This window comes from Bubalus bubalis, chromosome 3, assembly GCF_019923935.1.
Source record: "Bubalus bubalis isolate 160015118507 breed Murrah chromosome 3, NDDB_SH_1, whole genome shotgun sequence".
NCBI classification, from domain to species: Eukaryota; Metazoa; Chordata; class Mammalia; order Artiodactyla; family Bovidae; genus Bubalus; species Bubalus bubalis.
The window spans coordinates 16117401-16141368 of record NC_059159.1 but is presented as its reverse complement, the minus strand read 5'-3'; the positions used below and the strand labels follow the sequence as shown (position 1 = coordinate 16141368).

Here is a 23968-nt window from a genome sequence, read left to right as displayed (position 1 = left end):
AGAGCCTTGTTTTTAATCAAAGGTTGAAATGGAACCTCCCCCAGGGTGCACCGATAGAGTCCCTTTGGGGCAGCGCCCCCCCCACCTCCCGCCTTCCGAAGGGCAGCACTGTGGTGGGGGTGGGGGCTCAGCCTTGATCCCAGAGCACCACTTGACCCTAAAGACGCCCTGCCAACCAGGTACGTGGAGGTGAAGCTCTGTCCGCTTTCCACGGCGCAAACGTGGATTTGGGGAGCCGGGACGGTGAGTTTGGAGCCTGGCGGGGCGTGGGAGCTAGCCAACACGGGGGGACACAGCCAACTCACTAACTGGGCGTCTCCGGGGAAGTTCGGGCGGGGTTCGTCGGCTCACGGCTTTCTTCGTCTAAAATCCATCCTGGGCAGAGCAACCCCACTTCTCACCCCAACTCGTGGAGATCAGGGATTAGGCGGGCGCAGGGTTCGGCGAGGCGGATCCGGGAAGCGCCCGGCCCAGGCAGCGAGGCCCCTCCAGCGTTGGTCCGCTCGGCTGGGGCCGGTCCCGCGAGGCGGGGGCCGATTTTACGAAGACGGCTGCGGGGTCTCCGGGACTCCGGCCCAGCCGGGTCAGACCTCCCCTCGCGTCGCGGTGCGTCCGTCAGCGCCGCCCGTCAGCCCGCCCTCAGCCGCCCGGCGAGGCGGCGGCCTCCTTCGCCTGCGCGGGGTCCCCTGGTTAACCCCTGCCCGGCAGGCCGGCCGCTGATTGGAGGAGGCGGGGCGCCGGGGCAGCGGGGACCCCCCCACCTTCCTCGTCCCCTCCCCCTCCTCCCCCACTGTCGGCACTTCCCCCACCCCCCCCAGGACCCCCCCTGCCTCCCAACCGTGCAAATCTCGCGAGGAAACACGCGGTTTCACTAGTGTGTTTACACCGATCACTACTAATCCGGACCGAACCGATCCGGATTAAGGGGCCGGAGGCGGGTCCTGGGCTCCAGCGGTTCCGACCCCCCCGCCTTCCGCGCCGCACCCGAGTGGCCCCTAGCTGAGCGGGCCCCCACCTCCCGGCCGGGCCTGGGCCCTTCTGCGCCTCCCTTGGCCTTTGTCCGGCGCCAGGAGACCGGTCCCGCGCCCCCCGCGGCCGCCCGGGCCCGGGCCCGCGTCAGGCGCCTGGCTCTGTACGCGAGCCCGGGGATCTGCGGCCTCCGAGGCCCCCCTCCCCCGCCCGCCCTCTCGTGGAGCCCGGCGCCGGCGGCGGCTGCCCGGGCGGGGGGTTGCGGCGCTCAGGAGAGGCCCCGGCTCCGCCCCGGGCCTGCCCAAGGGGAGAGCAGAGCGGTCCGCAGCCGGGTCGGGTCGGGGCCCCTCCCGGGAGGAGCGTGGAGCGGCGGCGGCGGCGGCAGCGGCGGCAGGTGAGAGGCTGAGCCCCGGGCGGGGGAGGGCGCCGGGCCTGAGGTATTAACCGTCCGGGCGACCCCCTCGGCTGAGGAGGCTGCGGCCCGGGCCCACCCGGGGTCCGGCGCCGGGCCGCAGCTTCCCGGCGCTGAGGCGGGAGGGGCTTCCCGAGGGCTGCGGGTCGCCGAGGGGCCGGGTCGAAGATGGGAGAGGCCCAGGCGGCCCCGGCCTGGGAGTGGGGCTTGCGGCCGGCGGGGAGAGGGGGGCACCCGGGCAGCTGGAGGCCCCGGCAGCCTCCCGGGCGCCCCCGAGAGCTGGCCCGCCCTCCCTCCGTGACAGGTGGGCCTGGAGTTGGGGAAAGTTTGGAGCCGGCGGGAGACGAGGGGCGCCGGGACCAGGCCCCATCGGTCCTGCTTTCCGGCTGTGGGCTACAGGGAGGATCCCAGTCCAAGGCCCCGCTGGAATGAGACTGAGTGGATCTTTCCTTAACATGAGTTGACATTAAATGGAATAACCGCTGGGGCGTCATTTTCCGGGCCAGGCCTGGGGATGGAGGTTTAGGAAACGTGCCGAGAGACCCTGGGGCTTGAAGGGAGGCTGCAACCTCTGCCATTCCGGCCTCGATTAGGGCAGGGCGAGACTCGAGGAAGGCCACTTAGGGAAACATTCTCTCAATCTCTCTTTTTTTCTTTTTCTCTTTTCTTTTCTAAGATACCTTTCTACCCTTCTGAGAATTTCCTAATTCCCTCTCTAACCTGCACTTGTCTGTGTGGGTGAAACTTTAATTTGCCACCCTTTCATTCCTCTTTGCCCCAGGCTCTCAATCCAGGAAGGGAAATGAAACTGGAGGCTTTGTAGGGGTTGTTACTGAAAATTGTGGAGTTGTTAGATTGCAGAGGGGCATGTTTAATTCATGTTTTCAGTGAACTTTTAAATCATGCCAATCATTCCAGTAGCTATTTAGTAATATGTTCAAAGGGGTTGTAGGTAATGGTATATATACCTTTTCTACTTTTAATATTTGGGCGGTTTTTAATGCGTTCTGCAAGAGTTGATTTCTTGCAAACGATGGAGGTATTTGCTGAGAGTAGCCTGTGCATTAATTGGTCGTGGAAGGAGTTTAAAAATGGTGTCCTCTTGCCCCTCCCTTCTTGGAAGGAGTGCTAAAAGCAGATGTCTAGAGCAACCTACTGCTCCAGGGAGTGGCAGAGAAAGATTTTGTAAAGGGGTGGTTATGGAGCCATACTAATTTCCTGAGTGGATGCAGGTTGATGGTTTTACCATGGGTTCTCTATTAAAATGAAGTAATTAATTCCTTTTTTCATGCTCCTCAGAGAAAGGAGGCATAATATAATAGCGTTATTTTAAGTTATTAGTAGCTTCTGATTCATGCTGTATTATTTTGAAGTTATTAATAATGATTCATATTTTTAGTTTAAGAACTAGTTCCTGTGTGTTTGGGAAGGAAATATCCTTAAGTACTTACCTAAATTCAAAGGTTGATAGAAGAAATTTTCTTTTTTTGTAAGCTAGGCTTTGCTCAGCTTTTACAGAGATTATATGAAAGGTTTGAGGGGGATTTTTGCTGTTAAAGTCAAATTAGAACTAGTTAAGAATAAGTGACCCTCAGAAGAAGACTTTTGTAACTTTAAATGTATTACTATTTAATACAGTGCCTTGTGGTTTATTACTTGTATGCCATATTTATTTGAGGTTTACCTGTATGTGAATATTCTGCGAAATAGTTACTATGCATTTTGTTGTATCCAAGAATTGGTTCTTCATGTTTTAGCTTTTAGGGCCTCACAACCTACTTTTTCTTTTTCAGTAGAAATGATGGAAGAATTGCATAGCCTGGACCCCCGACGGCAGGAATTATTAGAGGCCAGGTTTACTGGAGTTGGTGTTAGTAAGGTGAGTAAAATGATGATAATGAACACTGCTCATAGCCAACTTTAAACACATTTAAAAACAAAGAGCAAACTGGATGGATCATACAGATACATTGAAGGGGAGAAAATCTGGCTCACAGTTCCAGTGAACTTTTAAATCCTATCAGTTGTTCCACTCATTTAACAGTACTCTTGAAGGTACTCTGTATAGAAATATATACTTCTTTTTACCCTCTAATGTGAGAGAGGTTTCCCATGGGTCTATTGCAAGGATACTAACAGGATGTGTCTCAATTCTATGCCACATTTTGTCAAAACTCCTCAGTCACTCAGACAAAAACCGCTAATGAAAAGGTATTGGCATAGCTTCATCACGCTGGGCTTCTTGTATGGTTACGTGTAGAGGTTTGAAAAACATGTCCCTGCTATGTCACCTCTCCAGATCTGCAGTTCAGCAGATTCCTCATGATTGTACCCCAGACTCCTTTTCCTTTCCTCCTATTTTCCCTTCTTGTTCACTGTTTTTGTTCCAGTAGCATAAGATCAGGCCCCATTCATGGGCAGTGTTATGGCTTCCTGTGCATCTTTATGAAACTGCTGCCTCACCCCTCTGCTGTGATAGGAGAGCTTTAGAACAAAGTATAAAACCTATTTATGATTTTAGTACAATATGTAAGGTATATTTGTGATGTTTTATTTAAAATCTTCACCAATCCAAGATGTTGTTTACTTGGACCTGAGACTAGAGAATTTTTGATCTTTGACTTCTTCCTGTACTTCCCAAGAAATATTATTTCTCATGGCAACTTGGATCTTAGTCTCATGCTTTGGTCAGTTGCTTCTTAAAGGAGAAGGTGTTTGTCAAAGTTTAGTTAGAAAAACTGCTTTGATGAGGGTCGTAATTTTGGTGGGCTGGAATAACTTGATAGTCTTTGTTCATTCAATAGACAGTGAATACCTGCTGCCTCCTGGGCATTGTGCAGGATGTTAGGGACGATACCTCAGCAGAGTGCTTCCAAGCCCTTACTGTAGAGGGGAGTGTGGTATAGATAGAGGATAACTGGGATGGGAGCTGTATTAGATCTGTGATGAGGTACTATAGGAACACAGGATTTGTTACACATTTTTAAATTCTTGGTTTCTTGGCCTCTTTAATTAAGTAACTGACTTTTGTGGCACTTTAGAGCAGCTGTGCTCCTGACTGTTGTTACATGTTTAGTTATATGTATAAATTCTCTGATCTAGGTGAAGTAGCTTCAACTGTACTTGAGTAGTATATTTGAGTGTTAAATTGATCTCTGATTCACTTGATTGCCTAATAATGACTTTTGCTGGTAATTCAGTAAAAGTCTTGTATCCAAATCTGTCTGTTCAAATGCTCACCCACTGTGTAAGAGTAAGTTTGTATTCAAATTGTATACACTTTAAACTAATTGGGCTTTGTTAGAATGCTTTTCTTTCCTTCTGGTTTTAGGTTCCTGGTAGCTGTATCCAAGCATACTTTCCATGGGGTAGAGCATAAGTTATGGGAATGAGTAGCATTGTGAATTCTGCTGCCCAGGCCCAGCTAAAATCATGTAACTGAGGTGTCAAAAAACTTAATCTGTTTAATAGGAGTTCTGCTTTAATATATAGAAAGAAGTTCATTTTTATCCAAATGTTTTTGTATCATTAATTGTGTTATTTTGAAGTTTCCAGTCATGATAAGTATATTGATTACAATAAATCTGTTATTCTTGGACCACTAGGAGAGTTTTTACCCATAGCAAAGAAACTTGGGGGGAAAAAAAGCAAGTAATTATCCTGTAGTTTTGTGTAGTTAGGAAGAGAAAAAGGAAAATCTCCATTTTGTAGGACTTCTTAAGCATGCAAGCCGTTGTTTCTCTCAGACCGCTTATTTGAAATAGGAGCGGGGAGGGGGCCGTGGTCCTGGGAAGAAAGGTGCTTTTGGATCGACGCTTCCTTCAAGCCTGGAACTCCTCATTATGGGTCATCATTTCTCAGTGAGGATGTCGCTGTGTTGATGACAGCTTTCAGTTTGCAGAGATCATGAGTGCTTTCAGCCCTTGGAAGTGGGAGAGCAGAGTGGCTTTGCTGTGACAGCGCCATCTAGTGGGGCTGGTGCAGCCGCGTGGCTGTCTCTCGAGTTTCTCCTAACTATTCATAACATTTTCAGTACTTTTTGATGTCCATAGAAGGAAGAAAGTCGGTGCCTCTGTGGATTCTTTCCTAGTGGACAGGATGTTTTAAGGAGCTGCAGTCTTTGAACTTCCTGGTGATTGTAGATCTTCTGTCATGTTGCCTTGAGGGTTTTGCACCTGCAAATTAGATACGAAACTTAGGCTGGGAGAAAACGGCCATGCTGCCACATTCATTGCTTGCAGTATTTAAGTTGCTCTTTGCTTATATTTAGGTTATTTGCAAATTAAAATTTTTCTATCACATTGCATTTATGCACATTAATTTTATATTTAATTTATAATAACTGGTAAAACAGAAGCATTTGTTATGCACTTTGGGATGTGCCATGGGGTTTTGTTTAAGAGACTGATGTTTTCTGTCATCAGTGAGTGGGTAATAGAGGGAAGGAACCTGACTCGCACTGTGAAGCTGTAATTGACTTTCCTCCTCTACTCTAGCTGCCACTTTTTAGGACGACCTGTAACCATTCTCTTAGCATTTTGGAGATGATAGGTTAATTGGGCTATGAACCTACTTCTTCATGTCTTATTGACTTGGCATGTGAACACTGCTGCTTTTTTTAAGATCTCTTCCTTAAAGTACTAGATAATCCAGTAATGTGAAACTGACTACCTTGTATTCATATGTTTTCAATGAGAACTTAGCAGTTTATATTCCCTACTCTCTCCCCTTTTGACTACTTAAATACAGGCAGTCTCATCTCTGTGATTCTGGAGACTGTAAAGGAGGTGGAATTCTGCCCTTGCGTGTACTATTTATCCGTACCTAGTTGATTTCTAATGCTAATATAGTAACACATACTTCCATAGTATTCTCTGTGTGCCAGATACTGTCCCAAATACAAAAAAAGCAATAAGTGAATTTAGATCTTTCATAACAGGGGTACTAGTCTTAATAAACATTCCTTCTCTTTTTATGAGATGTGCTAACTGATGCCCAGTGCATTGCTCCCACCAGTTGATTTATAGACTCACCAAGGACCACTTTATGACAACTTGCACTTGTGTTATAATTATATGGCTCAATACAAAAGTGTGATAACCATTGACATAAAATGAAAGAATTGTTGATTCTGTGAAAACTAAGTTACCTACCTTGGAAAGACTGAATATAAAATGAAGCAATAAGGAGGTAACTATAAAAATTTATTAAGAGAATTTTTTTTTAACCTGGAAGAATTTTTCATTTAGATACATGGCAAGTATCTTAAAAGTTCTTGCTTCACTTTTAAAGAAATCGAAACTGGAAATAGTAGATGATGCATTATGGGTGTGGCTTGTGTAGGACAGTGTGAAACTACTACAGTCAGGAGATCTGTAACTCAGCAGGCCTATATCAAAATATTGGCAACAGAATAAGTGTTTCTATACTTTAAGTTCAAAGAAAATGTTTGTATTTTTTTTAAGATTCCTCACTATAACTTACTTTTTTGATTAATGTCCTTGGTTTCAATTGTATTGAATAAAAGGTGTGTTGATGGTGTTGAAAAGAAGAGCAAAATGAGAACCGTGAAAAGTGGGACTCCCTCTTTTGGCACAATAAGAAACTCATTTTCTATCTTTTATAAATTTGTGAGTGTGATGTGAGTCAGATGATCACATCTGACTTCTGAGAAGATCTTGAGCCAGCTGATACCTTTCTCCTGTCATGTAGTAAATTGTATCAATTAGAAGCTGTCAGTCATGGATGCCTCCTGTTAGCTGTTTCACATGCCAGTGCAGGAAGTTTTTAAAACTATGTTTAGGTGTTTACATTTAGTACATAGTTAGATGGTCAGTAGGCATAAATGCTGAAAAATAGTCTACATTTAGACCAGTTTTAGGAGTGACTATTCTTAAATTTATTATTATGTTTGTTTGCCTTTATGTTCTCTTCTTTTCATTTACAAATCTTCCTTGACTTATGTCCTGATAAACCCGTTGTAAGTTGGAAATATCAGAAGTTGAAAATACATTTAACATACCTAACCTATCATAGCTTAGCCTAGCCTACCTTAAACACGCTCAGAACACTTACGTTAACCTATGGTTGGGCAAACTCATCCAACACAGAGCCTGTTTTATAATAGTGTTGAATATCTCATGTCATTTGTTGACTTTTCTTCCGAAAGTGAAAAGCAGAATGACTGGGTGCAGAGCGGTTGAGTGTACTGGCTCTCTTACCCCCATGATGGCATGGCTGACTGGTAGCTGTGCTGCCCTCACCACTGGGCAGCGTGAGAGAGGATTGTGTCACACGTGACTAGCCCAGAAAAGATCAACATTCAAGATTTGAAGTGTAGTTCCCCCTGCATGTGTATCATTTTTGCACCATCATAAAGTTAAAAAATCGTTAAATGGAACGATGGTAAGGCAGGGACCGTCTGTACTTTAAAATTTATTTAATTCTATCCTCATTTCACACGTAGTCAAGTATCAGCTCATTTCTCTTCTTCCTCTAGCATTTGTCTGCCCCACTGCTACTTGCCTTAATCCAGACCTTCCTCATTCATAACTGTAACAGTTAGTATCTCCCACCTCATTCAGCTTTTTGTAAACTGCTACCAGTTATATTTCTAAAAATACCAGTAGTGTTGTTTTACTCCCTTACTTTAAAGGCTTCACATTGTCTACTGGGTGGAGTTAAAACTCCGGACTTCTCAGCTTCCTGGATTGCTGTCGACTTGCCCACTGCTGTGTGCTGCTGGCTCTAACCATGGCTGGCCTCCTGACCGGTGCTGCTGTCTCCTCCACTGCTCCTTTTCATTTGTCACGTGAACTTTCAGTTTACTCTTCAAGGCATAATTCAGATATCCCTTCTGTATAGCTTTTCTGGATAGCCTCACCAATCTAGTTGTATTATCTTATTAGCACCTGATGACCTGTCTTTATTATAACACATTTGTTCTCCCTGTTAGTCTCCTTGAGAACATGGATGTTGCCTTTATTTCTGATTGTTCAAATGCTCAGCACATTGTATATACTGAATAAATCCTTGTCGAATTGGGAAAGAGTTGAATTAAAAACAGTTGTCGTCCAAATAGGCATGTTTCTTGTTTTAATGTAGTTTCCAAACTCTTGGCTAAAATTGCATTTAATGTAATGACATATTTGTATTGTTGTTTAGTCACTCAGTCATGTCCAACTTTTTGCAACCTCATGGACTGTATGTAGCCCACAAGGCTCCTCTGTCCGTGGGATTTTCCATGCAAGAATACTGGAGTGAGTTGCCATTTCCTACTGCAGGGTATCTTCTTGAGTCAGGGATCGAACTCATATCTCCTGCCAGTCTCCTACATTGCAAGCAGATTCTTTACTGCTGAGCCACTGGGGAAGTATTTGGGCTTTAAATTTTTCGTAGGTTTCTTTCAAAATCTCTCTTATGATTCTTCTATTTTCCATTGAAATTTTTTTCATTTATTATCTACAATAAAAGATAAAATTCTCATTCTGTTTCCCCCACCTTCAAAATTTTGCCAGCTATTTGTTTTTTAACATTCCATTTTTCCTCTCTTCTAGTTTGAAAGTTATGTACTCTTTTATTAGTTACCACAGAAATTACAGTGTGGATTCTTTATATCAAGGATTGATGTTAATCAATACCTCTGCCCTCCTTTTTGTCAATATAAGGGCCTTGAACCTTTAACTTCATTATTCCTCTCCCACTTCACATGCTGCTGTTCTATATTTAATTGTATATGTATGTATATTTACTTAGTAGACTTTATTTTACAGAAAATTGAGCCGTTAGTACAGAGTTGTCATATACTACTATCCCATCTCTCCAGTTTCCCCATTATTAACATGTTACATTAATGTGGTAGACTTGTTACAGTTGATCAATGAGTATTGATACCTTTATTATCAAGGAAAGTCCTTAGTTTAACATTAGGATTTACTCTTTGTGTTGTATAGTTCTGTGGGTTTTGATAAATGAGAGTTATGTGTTAACCATTTGTACATGTACATTTTTAAGAACACAGATTTTATTGGCTCTGTTTTATAGTTATGTTCATTTAGCCTAACCTACATGTTTACCTGTGTTGTGTTTACCCTTTTCTTTGTTGTTCGTTCCTTTTCACATCTCTGACCTTCCATCTGGAATACTTTTTCTTTTGCTGAAATACATCCTTTGGAATTTCTCTAGTGGGTCTACCAGTAATTGTCTTCCCATTGTGTCTGCTTTAAAATGTCTATTTTGGGTTTTGTTCTTGAATGGTGGTATTTTGCTGGGTTTAGGATTCTAGGTTGGCCTGCTGTGTTCTTTTAGTACATTGTTTACTGTTGTCCACTGATTTCCTTGATCTCATTTTACTTTTATTATCACTGCCATGCTGTTGCATGTAATCTTTTTTTTGCCTGTTTTCAAGATTTTCTCTTTGTCTTTGATATTCTGCACTACAGTGTAGAGACGAGAGATATGTCTAGGTTGGATTATTTACACCTGAATATTTTGGAGGAACCTGAACATACACATAAAATAAGTAGATTTTAGTTTTTGGAGCGGTTTTAGGCTCACAACATAATGGAGTGGAAGGTATGGAGACTTCCCAGATACTCCTGCCTCTACACATTTTGAGAGGTGATGAACCTGCATTGACAACACGTTACCATCCAAAGCCCATAGCATACGTTAGGGTTCACTCTTGGTGGTGTATATTCTACAGATTTGGTCAAGTATATAATGATATGTATTTATTATAGTATCATACAAAGTTTTACTGGCGTAAAATCCTCTGTGCTCCAACTGTTCATCCCTGCCTCCTCCCCTAGCCCACTACTGATCTTTTTACTGTCCCCATAGTTTTCTCTTTCCTGGAATGTCATATAGTTGAAATAGTTGGAATCATACAATATGTAGCCTTTTCAGATTGGCTTCTTTCACTTAGTAATATTCATTTGAGTTTTCTCTGTGTCTTTTCATGGTGTGTAAGCTCTTTTTTTTTCCTAAAACCCTGAGTAGTATTTCACTGTCTGGCTGTTGTTGTTGCTCAGTCGCTGAGTCGTATCCAGCTCTTTGCGACCCCGTGCACTGCAGCGTGCCCCTAGTTTAAAGAATTATTTGCTTGTATGTCTGTGTCAGGTCTGAATTTTGGCAGGATCGATTGTCCTTGTGGATGTGGATCTTCCATCGCAGCGCACAGACTCAGTGGTTGTGGCGCTCAGGCTTAGTTGCTCTGAGGCACGTGGCATCTTGGTTCCCTAACCAGGGATCGACTTTGGCATGCCTGCATTGCAAGATAGAGTCTTAACCACTGGACCACCAGGGAGGTCCCTGTGCCACATCTTATTTGTCTCTTCACCTACTAAAGGATGTCTTGGTTGCTTCCAAGTTTTAGCATTACGGATAAAGCTGCTATAAACATCTGTATGCATATTTCTGTGAGTGGTTGAATTATTTTGATTTATTCTGCTTGGAATTTATTGGCTGTCTTAAATCTGTGGGTTGCTGGTTTTCATCAGTTTTCGAATTCTCAGCCATTGTCTTTGCATATATTGCCTCTGCCTTACTCTCTGTCTTCTTCTTGCACTCTATTTAAACATATGTTAGACTTTCTTACTTTATTTTCTCTGCCTTTTACCCTGTCTTCTGTATTGCTGGTCTTTTATTTCCCAGGGCTGAATACTGAGTAGGTTCGTTCTGAAATTTCCATCCACTTTTTTATTTCTTCTTCTACCTTCCCTTTATTTATTTTCTCTTTAAATTTGTCTAATCTGCATGCTTCTATCCATTGAGTTTTGTTGAGGGTTGGTTTATTTTTAGGTGGCTCTTATCCTCAAAGGATAGCACTGTGCTACTTGTTTAAAGTAGAAGGTAAAATTTCCCAGAGTCATCTCATTGGGCAGGTCTTGGGCTTGGTGGTTTTCTTTACTGAACTTCACCCTCATTAAAATTGTAGTAAATGAGTTCTTCTTGCCGAGTTGCTAAGTCATGTCCACCTCTTTGCAGCCCTGTGGACTGCTGCAGCACACCAGGCTCCTCTGTCCTCCAGTGTTTCCTGGAATTTGCTCCAGTTCCTGTCCATTGAGTTGCTGATGCTGTCTAACCATCTCATCCTCTGCTGCCCCCTTCTCCTTTTGCCTTCAGTCATTCCTAGCATTAGGGTCTTTTCCAGTGAGTCGGCTCTTAGTATCAGGTGGCCAAAGTATTGGAGTTTCAGCATCAGTCCTTCCAATGAGTTTTCAGGGTTAATTTCCTTTAGAATTGACTGGTTTGATCTCCTTTTAATCCAAGGGACTCTAAAAAGTCTTCCACAGTACCAGTTTGAAAGCATCAGTTCTTTGGTGCTCGGCCTTCTTTATGGTCCAGCTCTTAACATTTGTACACAACTACTGGAAAAACCATAGCTTTGACTATATGAATCTTTATCAGCAAAGTGATATTTCTGCTTTTTAATATGCTGTCTAGGTTTGTCATAGCTTTCCTTCCAAGAAGCAAGTGTCTTAATTTCATGGCTGCAATCACCATCTGCAGTGATTTTGGAGCCCAAGAAAATAAAATCTGTCACTGCTTCCACTTTTTCCCTTTCTGTTAATATTTGCCATGAAGTGATGGGACTGGATGCCATGATCTTCGTTTTTTAAATGTTGAGTTTAAAGCCAGCTTTTTAACTCTCCTCTGTCACCCTCATCAAGAGGCTGTTTAGTTCCTCTTCAGTTTCTGACATCAGAGTGGTTCTAAAAGCTGTGGTAGGTCTTACTAGAACTAGTCAGCTTCAATTTATTTGGCATCAGTAGTTGGGGCATAGACTTGGATTGCTGTGATGTTGAATGATTTGCCTTGGAAATGAACTGAGATCATTCTCTTGTTTTTGAGGTTGCACCCAAATATGCTATATTTCAGACTCTTTTCTTGCCTATGAGGGCTATCCCATTTCATCTAAGGGATTCTTGCCCATGTAGTAGGTATAATGGCCATCTGAATTAAATTTACCCATCCCTGTCCATTTTAGTTCCCTGATTCCTAAGCTGTTGATATTCAGTCTTTCCATCTCCTGCTTGACCACATCCAATTTACCTTGATTCATGGACCTAACATTCCAGGTTCCTGTGCAATATTGTTCTATACAGCATTGGACTTTACTTACAGCACCAGACACATCCACAACTGAGCATCATTTCCACTATGTCCCAGCCACTTCATTCTTTCTGGAGCTATTGGTAATTGCCTTCCACTCTTCCCCAGTAGCCTACTGGACACCTTCTGACCTGGAGGGATCATCTTCCAGTGTCATATTTTTTTGCCTTTTCATACTGTTCATGGAGTTCTCCAGGAAAGAATACTGGAGTGGGTTGATATTTCCTTCTCCAGTGGACCACATTTTGTCAGAACGCTTCACTATGACCCATCTGTCTTGGGTGGCCCCATATGACATGGCTCATAGCTTCATTGAGTTATGCAAGCCCCTTTGCCATGACAAGGCTGTGATCCTGAAGGGAGTAGTAAATATATGCATAAAAAAATTTACTATTCTCACCATTTTTGAGTGTATAGTACATTCACTTTGTTTTGCAGTCATCATTGTGATCCCTCTCAAGAACTTCTTCATCTTGCAAAAATGAAACTATACTCATTAAACAATAATTCCACATTTATATCTTCCCTTAGTCCCTGGCAACAATCATTCTACTTTCTGTTTACATGAATTTGACTGCTCTAGAAATCTCATATAAGGGGACTCATACAATATTTGTCATTTTTGTAACTGGCTGAGTTCATTTAGCATAATATTCCTCAAGATTCATCCATGTTGTAGCATCAGAATTTCCTTCCTTTTAAAGGCTGAGTAATATTACACATACCATATTTTATTCATCCATGTATCTGTCATTAGTCACTTTGGTTGCTTCTAGCTTTTGGCTACGGTGAATAATGCTGCTGTGAACATGGGTGTATAAATACTGTTGGAGTTCCCACTTTCAGTTATTTTGAGTGTATGTATAGAAGGGGAATGATTGCATCTTAATTCAACTCGAATGATTGCATCTTAATTCAACTCTTTGTTGAAGCTTGAGCTCCTCTCATCCTATATTGTTGACAAAGTACAGTCAGAAAATTGTGATTGTTTTTCTTTTAGTCTGCCCTTAGCAAAAGCCTTAGAAGTCTTAAAAATTTTGTTAGCTTCTACAGAGGGACTGGTAATAATACTCAAATTGCAGTTATTTTTTGCAAATAGTATTATTGGCCCAGGAAGTTGAAGAACTAAGTAACTTGGTGAGTTACATAGGATAGCTTTTTATTTTAACCAAACCATAGTTTAATTTTAAAATGATAACAGCAAGCAGCTATCCAGATTTGCTATACTCGAATTTTTTTAAAAACAGATACCTTTATTTATTTAAATATTTATTTATAAGTCTGCACCAGATCTTAGTTGCGGTATGCAAACTTTTAGATGTGGCATGTGGGATCTAGTTCCCTGACCAGGGATTGAAGCCAGGCCCTCTGTGTTGGGAGCACAGAGTCTTAGCCACTGAACCACCTGCTGTATTAGAATTTAACAGCGTATGCATGCTCAGTCACTCAGTCATGTCTGACTCTGCGACACCATGGACATAGCCCATCAGACTCCTCTGTCCATGGGATTATCCCAACAAAAATACTGGAGTGAGTTGCCATTTCCTCTTCCAGGGAATCTTCCCAACCCAGGGATCGAACCTATGTCTTGTGCAGCTACTGCATTGGCAGATGGATTCTTTACCACTGAGCTACTTTGGAAGCCCATTTTAACCAGTTTTGTCCGATGAAGACTGTTAACGTTGCTTATATAAAGATAACAAGGTGATGGTATCTGCTCTAATAGTTGTGACCTGTGTGACTGATAACTTTGCTTTTATAAAGGGTAAATATATGACTTTCATGGAGAAGGAAATGGGAACCCACTCCAGTATTCTTGCCTGAAAATTCCACGGACAGAGGGGTCTGGCAGGCTACAGTCCATGGGGTCACAAAGAGTCAGACGTGACTTGGAGAGATATTGCAAGGTAGCAAATGAAGGGGCTCCTCTTGTTCCTAGCTTGTATTGTGTTCAGCTGATGACGAAGCCTCCAGGAGCACACAGAAGACCCACTATAATTTGCTCTAAAGCAAGCTTTCTCAGCATGCCAGTGGACACCAACTGCAGCCCAGGGCACCCGGTGAACTTCCCTGCTACCAGCAGCCAAGCCATAGTCTCTCCAGTATGTCTGAATCTCAGCCTTTGGGAAGGGAGTACCCCAGATGTGGTTTCAGTCTCCTGACTAGACCCAGGCTGATACATAGTGTCAACTATTTCCCTTCATGCACCCTTTCTCAAGAAGCTTCTAGAAGATACAGTCCATAAACACCAGACAGAAAATCATAAAAGAGAAAGGCAGCATATTAAGGAAGCAGATGATCCAACAAAGGAGAAAAGTCAAGAAAATTTTCAGGACAAGGCCTAGGGAGCCAACAGCCCAGAGTGTTGTAGAGGATCAGAACACCTGAGAGGATTTATGTCTCCAGAGAGGGGAAAGTGGAGCCTGATACATCACCTGATGTATTTGAAATAAGCATTAATTCCAGGAAATGGTTCCCTTTTTGGTTTAGTGGTCAAAACAATGCAAATATTACTATGACATATAATATTCATTTATAAGAAATTTTAATTCATTTTAAATTTAAATTAATTAAAAATAAGATATATATGTAAATTAAATAAAATTGATTTAAATTCTGTTAAAAAAAAAAAAAGGTAAACATGTGACTTTCATTGCATAGACTGTTGCCAGAGTTGGTGTTGATTTAATTCCTGTCTTATCTGTCTCTGGAGGAATACTAAGGATTAATTGTGAAATTAAAATATAATCTGAAAGTCCAGCTAATCTCAGATGAAGATGCCTCTAGTTCGGGATGTTTTGTTATATTAATTAACTTTTATTGTACACCCATTCAGTCGTGTCCGACTCTTTGCGACCCCATGGACTGTAGCCTACAAGGCTCCTCCCTCCATGGGATTCTCCAGGCAAGAGTACTGGAGTGGGTTGCCATTTCCTTATCCAGGGGATCTTCCCAACCCAGGGATTGAACCCAGGTTTCCCGCATTCCAGGCAGACGCTTTAACCTCTGAGCCATAACTTTAGCAGGCAGATTTAATGTCCAAATTTGGCAGAAACCACTAGCATTAAACCAAAACTCACTTGTCCAATTTCCATTATTGAATCAAGGCACAAAGTATTCCATCAACTTCTGAAAAGCTGTTTGACCTGCTGTGTGATAATCTGGATGAGGTGAAGGGAAAGGGACATGATAGCTATATTGAAATTTTAGTGCCCCCATTTTTCAGCAGTTGAGTTCTGCTAACTCTTTATTTATTTACTGTTTGTTTGTTTTGAGTTCAGCTGACTCTTAGTAAGTCTGTACTGTGCGTAGATGTTATGGAGGATTTAAAAAAAAAATCAGCCAGATGTACTACATACACTTGGGGCACTTATATAATAAGGCAGGAATGGACCCGTATGTCTATGGCACACAGCTGATGGTGGATATAGAGACGTGAAGGTGTTATGAGCCTAAAAGAAGGGGCACAAGCACGTATGTATATTCACTCCCTCCATTAAAAACAATATGGTGTTATGAAGGCATTATGAGCCTAAAAGAAGAGAGCTTAGAAAATAATTTGCTCAGAGGTCAGATTGTGTGTGGAAGGACGAAAGTTTTTGTTTTGCAGTAGGATCACTGTAGCTAAACACCTCAGAAAAATTCTGATAAAATATTATGAATAAGTTGCAGAATGATAGTATAGAATAGCTTGGTTTTAAAGCTTAGCAAAACTGCTTAGGATCTAAGGCAGAGTTGGTTTTTAAGAATTAATTTTGATTAGGTAATATATTTACATAGTACAATATTCAAAAGATTTTAAAGATACACAGTGAAACATCTCTGCTACCCTTTTCCTTTTTTTTCTGGTCACACCCTGCAGCATGGGTGATCTTAGTTCCTCGACCAGGGATGGAACCTGTGGCCCCCTGCAGTGGAAGCATGGAGTCTTAACCACTGGACCACCAGGGAAGTCCCTGCTATGCTTTTCCTATATCCGTTTGGTTTTCTTCCCTGGAGACAACTATTAGCAGTTTATTGTATTTTATTTATGTGTGTGTATATGTCATACATGATGATATATTATGCCTGTGTGTGCATGTGCAAATATGTATGTATACTCACCCCCTCCTTTTTAAAAAAAAATACAAAGAGTACGTTATATATATTATTGTGTATTTTCCTTTTTGTGTTTAAAATATTTTAAATATTTTAGAAATTGTTTTAGTACATATAGAACTTCCTTCTCTTTTTTCAAGGCTGTTTAATACTCCATTGTACAGCTGAACCATAATTTAACCCTTTTCTTGTCTATGGACACTTGGATGAAAAAGTGTTTTACTGACATAAACAATGCTTCAGTGAATAGCCTTGTACAGAATGTCATTTCACACATGTTTACTGGATAAGCCCCTAGAAGTAGAATTACTGGGTCAAAGGATATGAACATGCGTAATTTTTGTAGTTATAGCCACAGTCCTCTCCATAGAGAATAGGAATATAACTATATTTCTCCATCAATGAATGAAAACATTTGTTGCCCGTAGTTAAGTATATTAAGGGAGTTATTTAAAGGAGTATGTGGACAGATGCTAGGGTTCTTGAACCTTGTAAAATAATAGGTAAAAATTTGTTTATATGTGTTTATGGCTGTGTCTTTTCCCTAGAAGACAGGTCCACATTTTTTGCTGCATTCTTAAAAAGTTCAGTGATTCGAAATAGGGTTAAAAAGCATTATCTGGCAGTTAGTTGTTTCAAATTAGAACATGTTGCTTTGTATGATATTTCTCTTTTATGGAAATATTTGAGTAGAAGCATGTAAGTAATCATTAGAGATGTTGTATGGAAAGTTACTGTGCAGGAGAATGGTCTAAATCCAATTCCCAATCTTTTATTATTCTTCGTTTCACTCCCTGGGAGGCCATGTTTTAAAAAACCTGTTTTCTATTAAACTGAATTTATTAAGCAATACCTTATTTCCCCAATTTTGTTCATTAGAGCTTTAGAACAGTATGAGGTCAGTTTTACTACATAGAATTAATCTTTTCATCTATACTTAGTTGATGAAATTTTAACTGAAGTCCAGTCAATTTGACATTTTAAATAGGCTGTATAGGTGAACAATAGTTCAGGACCCCATTATTATTTTTGGGACTTAACTAAGAAACAGATCTCTACTGTATATCAGATAGCTTCCAAGGGTCTTTTGAGTTCTGTGTGTTAACAGTACACATTCAGAGATTTTGTTGAGGACCAGTATTAAGTTCTGCCGCAAGTTTTGTTACAAGTAAATGCTCACCATAACAGATTCCTTAGAGCTTTCATATTGTGGGATAATGGAGTTAATTTGCAATTATAGTATACATATTATTGAAAGTCACAATCCTGTATGTCCTGGAGAAAAAAACAGGGGGTCTCCATATGAATTAGAAAGTTAAAAGGTTTAATTTAGAGATAGTTGGTGATATTATGTAAAATCCTTTTTTTTTTTTGATACTATATTGTTATTTGGTGGCTTGCTTTGAAAGAGGATTTTTCTAGGGATTATTTAAAATATTTCATATAGGGGAAAGTATGGTGAACCTATATATCATGCTAGACCCTGGAGCAAGAGTTAAAGGTCTTGCCTGTTGGTAGCACTCAATTAGGAAACTTTTTAAAAAAATCGTTACATATTCTGGAATAAAACCTGAGGAGCTGTTTGTTGTATAGAATTATTTGTTGTAGATACCTTATTTTATCTAGTTCTTCAAAGTTTTCTTTATTTCTGAAATAGAAATTTAGAACAAAACTTTTATTATGGGCTGTCCTTACAGAACTTTTTATAGTGATATTTGCTATAAATGGGAATTTGCTTTTACTAACAAATCTTTGACAGTAAATTTTTTTTTTTTTTGGAGTATGGTTGATTTTCAATGTTGTGTTAGTTTTAGAAGTATAGCAAAGTGAATCAGTTATATTAATACATATACATATATCCTCTGTGTTTTAGATTCTTTTCCCATAGACTATGTGGAAGTTGACTATAAGTTAAATATGTATACCACTAAGAAAATAACAAAACAGATAATAGCTAATGATAAAATAGATTAAATGAAATACTTGAAACAAATATGTTTCACTGTTCTAAAGATGGGGAAGAGGAAAAGAAACAAAAGCTAGGAAAAAAAGTAACATAGTACATTTTAACTCAAATACACTATAAGTAAATGTATTATAAATGGTCTAGCACTTCAATTAAGAGTGCCAGGTTAGATCACTGTGATCTAACCAGTTAGATACCCACCTTATTTGTAACCTGTATCTTTATATTTAAAAAGATGAAAAAAGATACTGTATAAACAGTAAATATAAAAATATTGGAGTGCCTATATTGTATTAGACAAAGGACACTTCAGAACAAGGGAAATATTACAAGGGGTAAAGGGCATTTCATAATGAAAAAAGGATCAATTCATTGAGAAAACTCAGCAATTGTAAATGTTACAAGTCCAATAACAGAGTGAAGCAAAAACTGACAGTTGAAAGGAGCAGTGGGCAAATCCACAGTTGTAGTTGGAAATTGCAGTGTTCTCAATAATGGATAGAACAAGCAGGCAAGAAAAAATCAAGAAGGATATAAAAGGTTTAGACAACACTGTGAATGAACTGTACTTAATTGACAGAACACTCTACCCACATACTTTTCAAGCGCACATGGAAGATTTACCAAAAGAGACTGTGTCCTGGGATGTAAAACATATTTCAACACATTTAAAAGGATTAAAATTATATAGAGAGTACTCTGACTACAGTGAAATTAAAAAGATACCTGGAAAATCTCCCAGGTATTTGGAAGTTAAGTAACATACTTCGAAATAAACTTTAAAGAAGAATTCACAAGGCAAACTAGAAAATCTTTGACCTGATTGAAAATGAAACCCAGTCTGTCAAAACTTGTGGTATGCGGCTAAAGCAGTGCACTAGGAGGAAACATGTAACTGCTAAAGAAATGTCTAAAATCAATGAATGACCCAAGCTTCTTCCCCTTTAAGAAGTTAGAAAAAGAACAAACTAAGTAGGAGATAAATAAAGAGTTGAAATAAATGAAATAGAAAGCAACTCTGAATAATCCTATATTCATTAAAAAAAATATGGGTTTGTAATTAAAAGCATTTCCACAAACAGAAGTCCAGGCCCATGTGACTTTATTGGTGATTCTATCAAACATTTAAGGCAGAAATAATAACAGAATTTTCACAAATTTTAGAAACACGCCACCAGTGTTACCTTGATACCAAACCAGGTAAAAATGTTACGAAAAAAGAAAACTATATCTCAGTATCCTTTATGAATATATATGTAAAACTCATTAACAAAATATTAGTAAATTGAATCTAGCTCTTTATGTGTTTTATCCTATATGATACATCATGACTAATTGGGCTTAACCCCAGTTGCAAGGTAGGTTGAACATTCATAGTCAGTGTTAGCTACCATATTAATGAAATAAAGGCAAAAAGCTAAATAATCTTGTAATAGGTGCATAAAAAGCACTTGAAAGAAGTTTAGCACTAGTTTGTGATAAAAGCTCTCAGCTGGCTATGAATAGAAGGGAACGTTGTCAATCTGATAAAAGATGTCTATTAAAAACCTACATTGAATCTCACACTTAAATGGTGGAAGATTGAGTGCTTTCAACCCAATGTCCAGAACAAGTCAATTCACAACTTCTTTACAGCATGTTCTGAAGGTCCTAGCCAGGTGCAGTAAGGCAAATAAAAGGAATAAGCTTATAGATTGGAAAGGAAAAGTAAAATTATGTTTATTTTTAGATGTCTTACAGATGACATGATTATGCATTAGAATGTTCTGAGTAACTGATTTTTTAAAAAAATGGCTAGAGTTTAAGTTTGGCTAGACTACAAGTTGAATTTATGCAACACATCAATTGTGTTTCTTTACACTTGCAATGTATAATTGGCAATTGAAATTTGAAAAGCAATACAATTTGCAGTAGCATCAAATAGTATAAATACAGAAATGTTCCCTAATAACAGAAGAGTGAGAATATTTCTTAGAGATCCTTGTAATAGAAGTTGTTTTTGTATTGCCATTTCATTAAGGTACAGAGGACTAAAGAACATTCATAAGCACATCTTCATTAAATACCTTTTATGTGGAGAAGGAAATGGCTGCCCACTCCAGTATTCTTGCCTGGGAAATCCCATGGACAGAGGAGTTTGGTGGGCTATAGTCCATGCGGTTTCAAAAAGTTGGATATGACTTAGCAACTAAACAGCAGCAACAAGTTGCATTTTATAGTTATTTTTTCACACCTAGTTTTTTTTTTTAAACTCATTTTATTAAAATAAAAAACTTTGTATAAAAGTATAACAGAATAAATAAATAAATACTTATATGTAATAGTAAAGAACAGGGGAGCCTGGTGTGCTACAGTCCATGGGGTTGCAAAGAGTTGGATTCGATTTAGTGACTGAATGACAACAACAAATATAATAGATACTGTGCTAGGGACATTGTGTGTGTGTGTGTGTGTGTGTGTTCATTAGCTCAGTTGTATCTGACTCTGAGGCCTGTGAACTGTAGCCTGCCAGGCTCCTCTGTCTATGGAGTTTTCCAAGGCAAGAATACTGGAGTGGGCTGCCATTTCCTACTCCAGGGGATCTTCCAGACCCAGGGATTGAACCACATATCTTGCGTCTCCTGCATTGGCAGACAGGTTCTTTACCACTAGCGCCACCTAGAAAGTCCAGGGACATAGTACAGTAGTGAATAAAAGATTATCTCTTCACTCACGGAAATTATAATCTAGTGGAGACTGAAGGGAGAAATAGATTTAAGGTGCTGAGTTACTAGCATTGGTTTCAGTTCAGTTTCATTCAGTCACTCAGTTGTGTCCGACTCTTTGCGACCCCATGAATCGCAGCACGCCAGGCCTCCCTGTCCATCACCAACTCCCAGAGTTTACCCAAACTCATGTCCATTGAGTCGGTGATGCCATCCAGCCATCTCATCCTCTGTCATCCCCTTCTCCTCCTGCCCCCAATCCCTCCCAGCATCAGGGTCTTTTCCAGTGAGTCAACTCTTCGTATGAGGTGGCCAGAGTATTGGAGTTTCAGCTCAGCGTCAGTCCTTCCAGTGAACACCCAGGACTGATCTCCTTTAGGATGGACTGGTTGGACCTCCTTGCAGTCCAAGGGACTCTCAAGAGTCTTCTCCAACACCACAGTTCAAAAGCATCAATTCTTCGGCTCTCAGCTTTCTTCGCAGTCCAACTCTCACATCCATACTTGACCACTGGAAAAACCATAGTCTTGACTAGACGGACCTATATTGGCAAAGTAATGTCTCTGCTTTTGAATATGCTGTCTAGGTTGGTCCTAACTTTCATTTTTTATTTAGATCATGTTCAAAACCTTTTGCCTTTTAGTTAGAACTTCAGTATTGTGACTTGCTGAATAATTGGGCCTCTGTGGGGGCAAACTATTTTGTTATAATAGGATAGTTAAAACTTGTTGGTTTGGTTGGTTAAAGTTCAGTATTAAGGATGGTCCATTCGTATCTTCCCATACTCCGATTGAGCACCAACTTTATTTCAGGCACTATTTTACACCTTTCTGATATATACTATTATTTTATTTAATCCTTACAATATCTCTAAGGTGGGTGGTTTTTCCTTTTTTATCACAGATGAGAAGACCAGAGCTCATAGAGCTTAAGTGATTTGCCTAGTTCCATACAGGGATTCAGTGATTCAGTCCCATACCAGTCTGATTTTAAACTGTTGGTATCAGCTGTTCTCAGTCGTTTTTCTATTGGTCACGCCACTGGGCCATCCCATTCTTTCCCATTCAGGAAATGCAAGTAAGTGAGATTAATTTTTATAGTGCTAAGTTTGAGTCTATGTTTTACTTCAAAAGTAAATCAGAAGAAAAAACAAACTGTTAAGTGATATAGTTTTTGGTACTCTTCACAGATATCAAGATACAAGTTTTATATTGGCTTTAATATACTTTAATGGAAGGCACAGTCCATTTAAAGTTTGATGTTTAATTCTGAGCCATGGTCTGTGTGCCTTGGAAAATAATGTGTTTTAGGGATGTAAGTAACAGTAACCTAGCTAGGTCTTTTACATGGGTTTTACCAAAGGTTAGTATTGTGATTTTTGGAATTGAAAGGTGAACAGATGAGATTGCCAGGCCTTGGTGGGAAACCTCCCAACTGTCTTTCCCCAGTCAGACAGGTGGAAATTTGAAGCAGCTAAAATCTGTGTGTGTAGGAGGTAGGGTGATTATATAAACTTAATATTACTCTCTTAAATTCTAGCCCTTGATGGGACATAAAGGGCATTAGTGATGTCTGCCTGGCCTTTTTTTTTTTTGGCCACGCCATGCAGGATTTTAGTTCCTTGGCCAGGGATTGAACCTGTGCCCCCTGCAGTGGAAACTCAGAGTCCTAACCACTGGACTACCAGGGAGTTCCCTGCCTGGCTTTCCACAGATGAGTAAACTGAAGATCAGGGAATTCCCTGATGGTCCAGTGGTTAGGACTCCAAGCTTCCACTGCAGGGGTACAGGTTCAATCCCTGGTTGGGGAACTAAAATCCCACAAGCCGTGTGTAGCATGGCCAAAAATAAGTAAACTGAAGGTCAGATAGAGCACTGACTTGCTAATGATTGTGCCACAATCAGTAAATGACAGAACTGGAATTTAGACTTCTGTCTCCTATCCTTATACCAATGTATTGGGGTCTGCAGTAAGAGTTTTGTTACACTGTTTCCTGTCGGCAAGGATTTGTTTCTTACCAATTAATTAATGCTCTCTTCAAAACAGTAAAAGTCAGGAACCTTATATTTATTGCTCATCAAACTTTCTTTAGAGTTATGTACCTCTTGGACATTTTAATTCCGGATTATGCTGATATTTTTATTTTTGTTCTTACTATGATTTCTTCTCTGTTATCTGTACTGTAAATGTGCCCCATGATTTTGTTCAGAGTTTCCTTTTTCTATCTAAATATCTGTAAGTATTGAATTTGTAGTTTTTAGTCAAAAAAGGAGAGGTGTTTTTTTTTTGTCATAAGGAGTAAGGTTAAAAGCTAAATTGTAAGCTTTATAATAAGATATGTAGTCCATATACTGTTGCTTCTATGTGCGTGGAGATTATATTTCTTTTCCTTTAGGATTAGTGTTTTTTTAATGATTAATTTTCAGAACACGTGCATACTTTTATAATAGGACTATAATTGTTAGGAGAAGCTTGGGTATGTATCCACCTAGATTTTAAAAATACTGTACTTAACCCACTTGCATGCATATTTACCTGTAGAAAGCATACCGTATTGATATTTATGACTTTTACAAAAGTTGAATCATACTATCATTATTGTTCTGAACTTACTTTTCACACAGCAGATAATTTTAAGATCTACCATAAAGATGTTGTTATATATAGACCTAGTTCAGATCACTATTTAAATAATCATCCTAT

At 40.2% G+C, this 23968-nt stretch overlaps 1 protein-coding gene across 11 annotated transcripts in view; it reads left to right on the top strand.

The window, feature by feature from the left end:
• The first annotated feature begins 863 nt into the window (after positions 1 to 863).
• TLK2 (tousled like kinase 2) overlaps positions 864 to 23968 on the top strand; it is a 124353-nt gene continuing 101248 nt past the window's right edge. For 2 of the 11 annotated variants that reach the window (XM_044938811.2, XM_044938810.2), the window contains exons 1-2: positions 1526 to 1685; positions 3178 to 3260. In XM_044938811.2, coding sequence (XP_044794746.1) covers positions 1550 to 1685; positions 3178 to 3260 — 219 coding nt within the window. In that variant the 5' untranslated portion in view covers positions 1526 to 1549. Of the gene's footprint in view, positions 1364 to 1518; positions 1686 to 3174; positions 3261 to 23968 lie in introns of those variants that run through there. The other 9 variants (XM_025279893.3, XM_025279892.3, XM_025279895.3 and 6 more) reach the window with 9 other exon arrangements.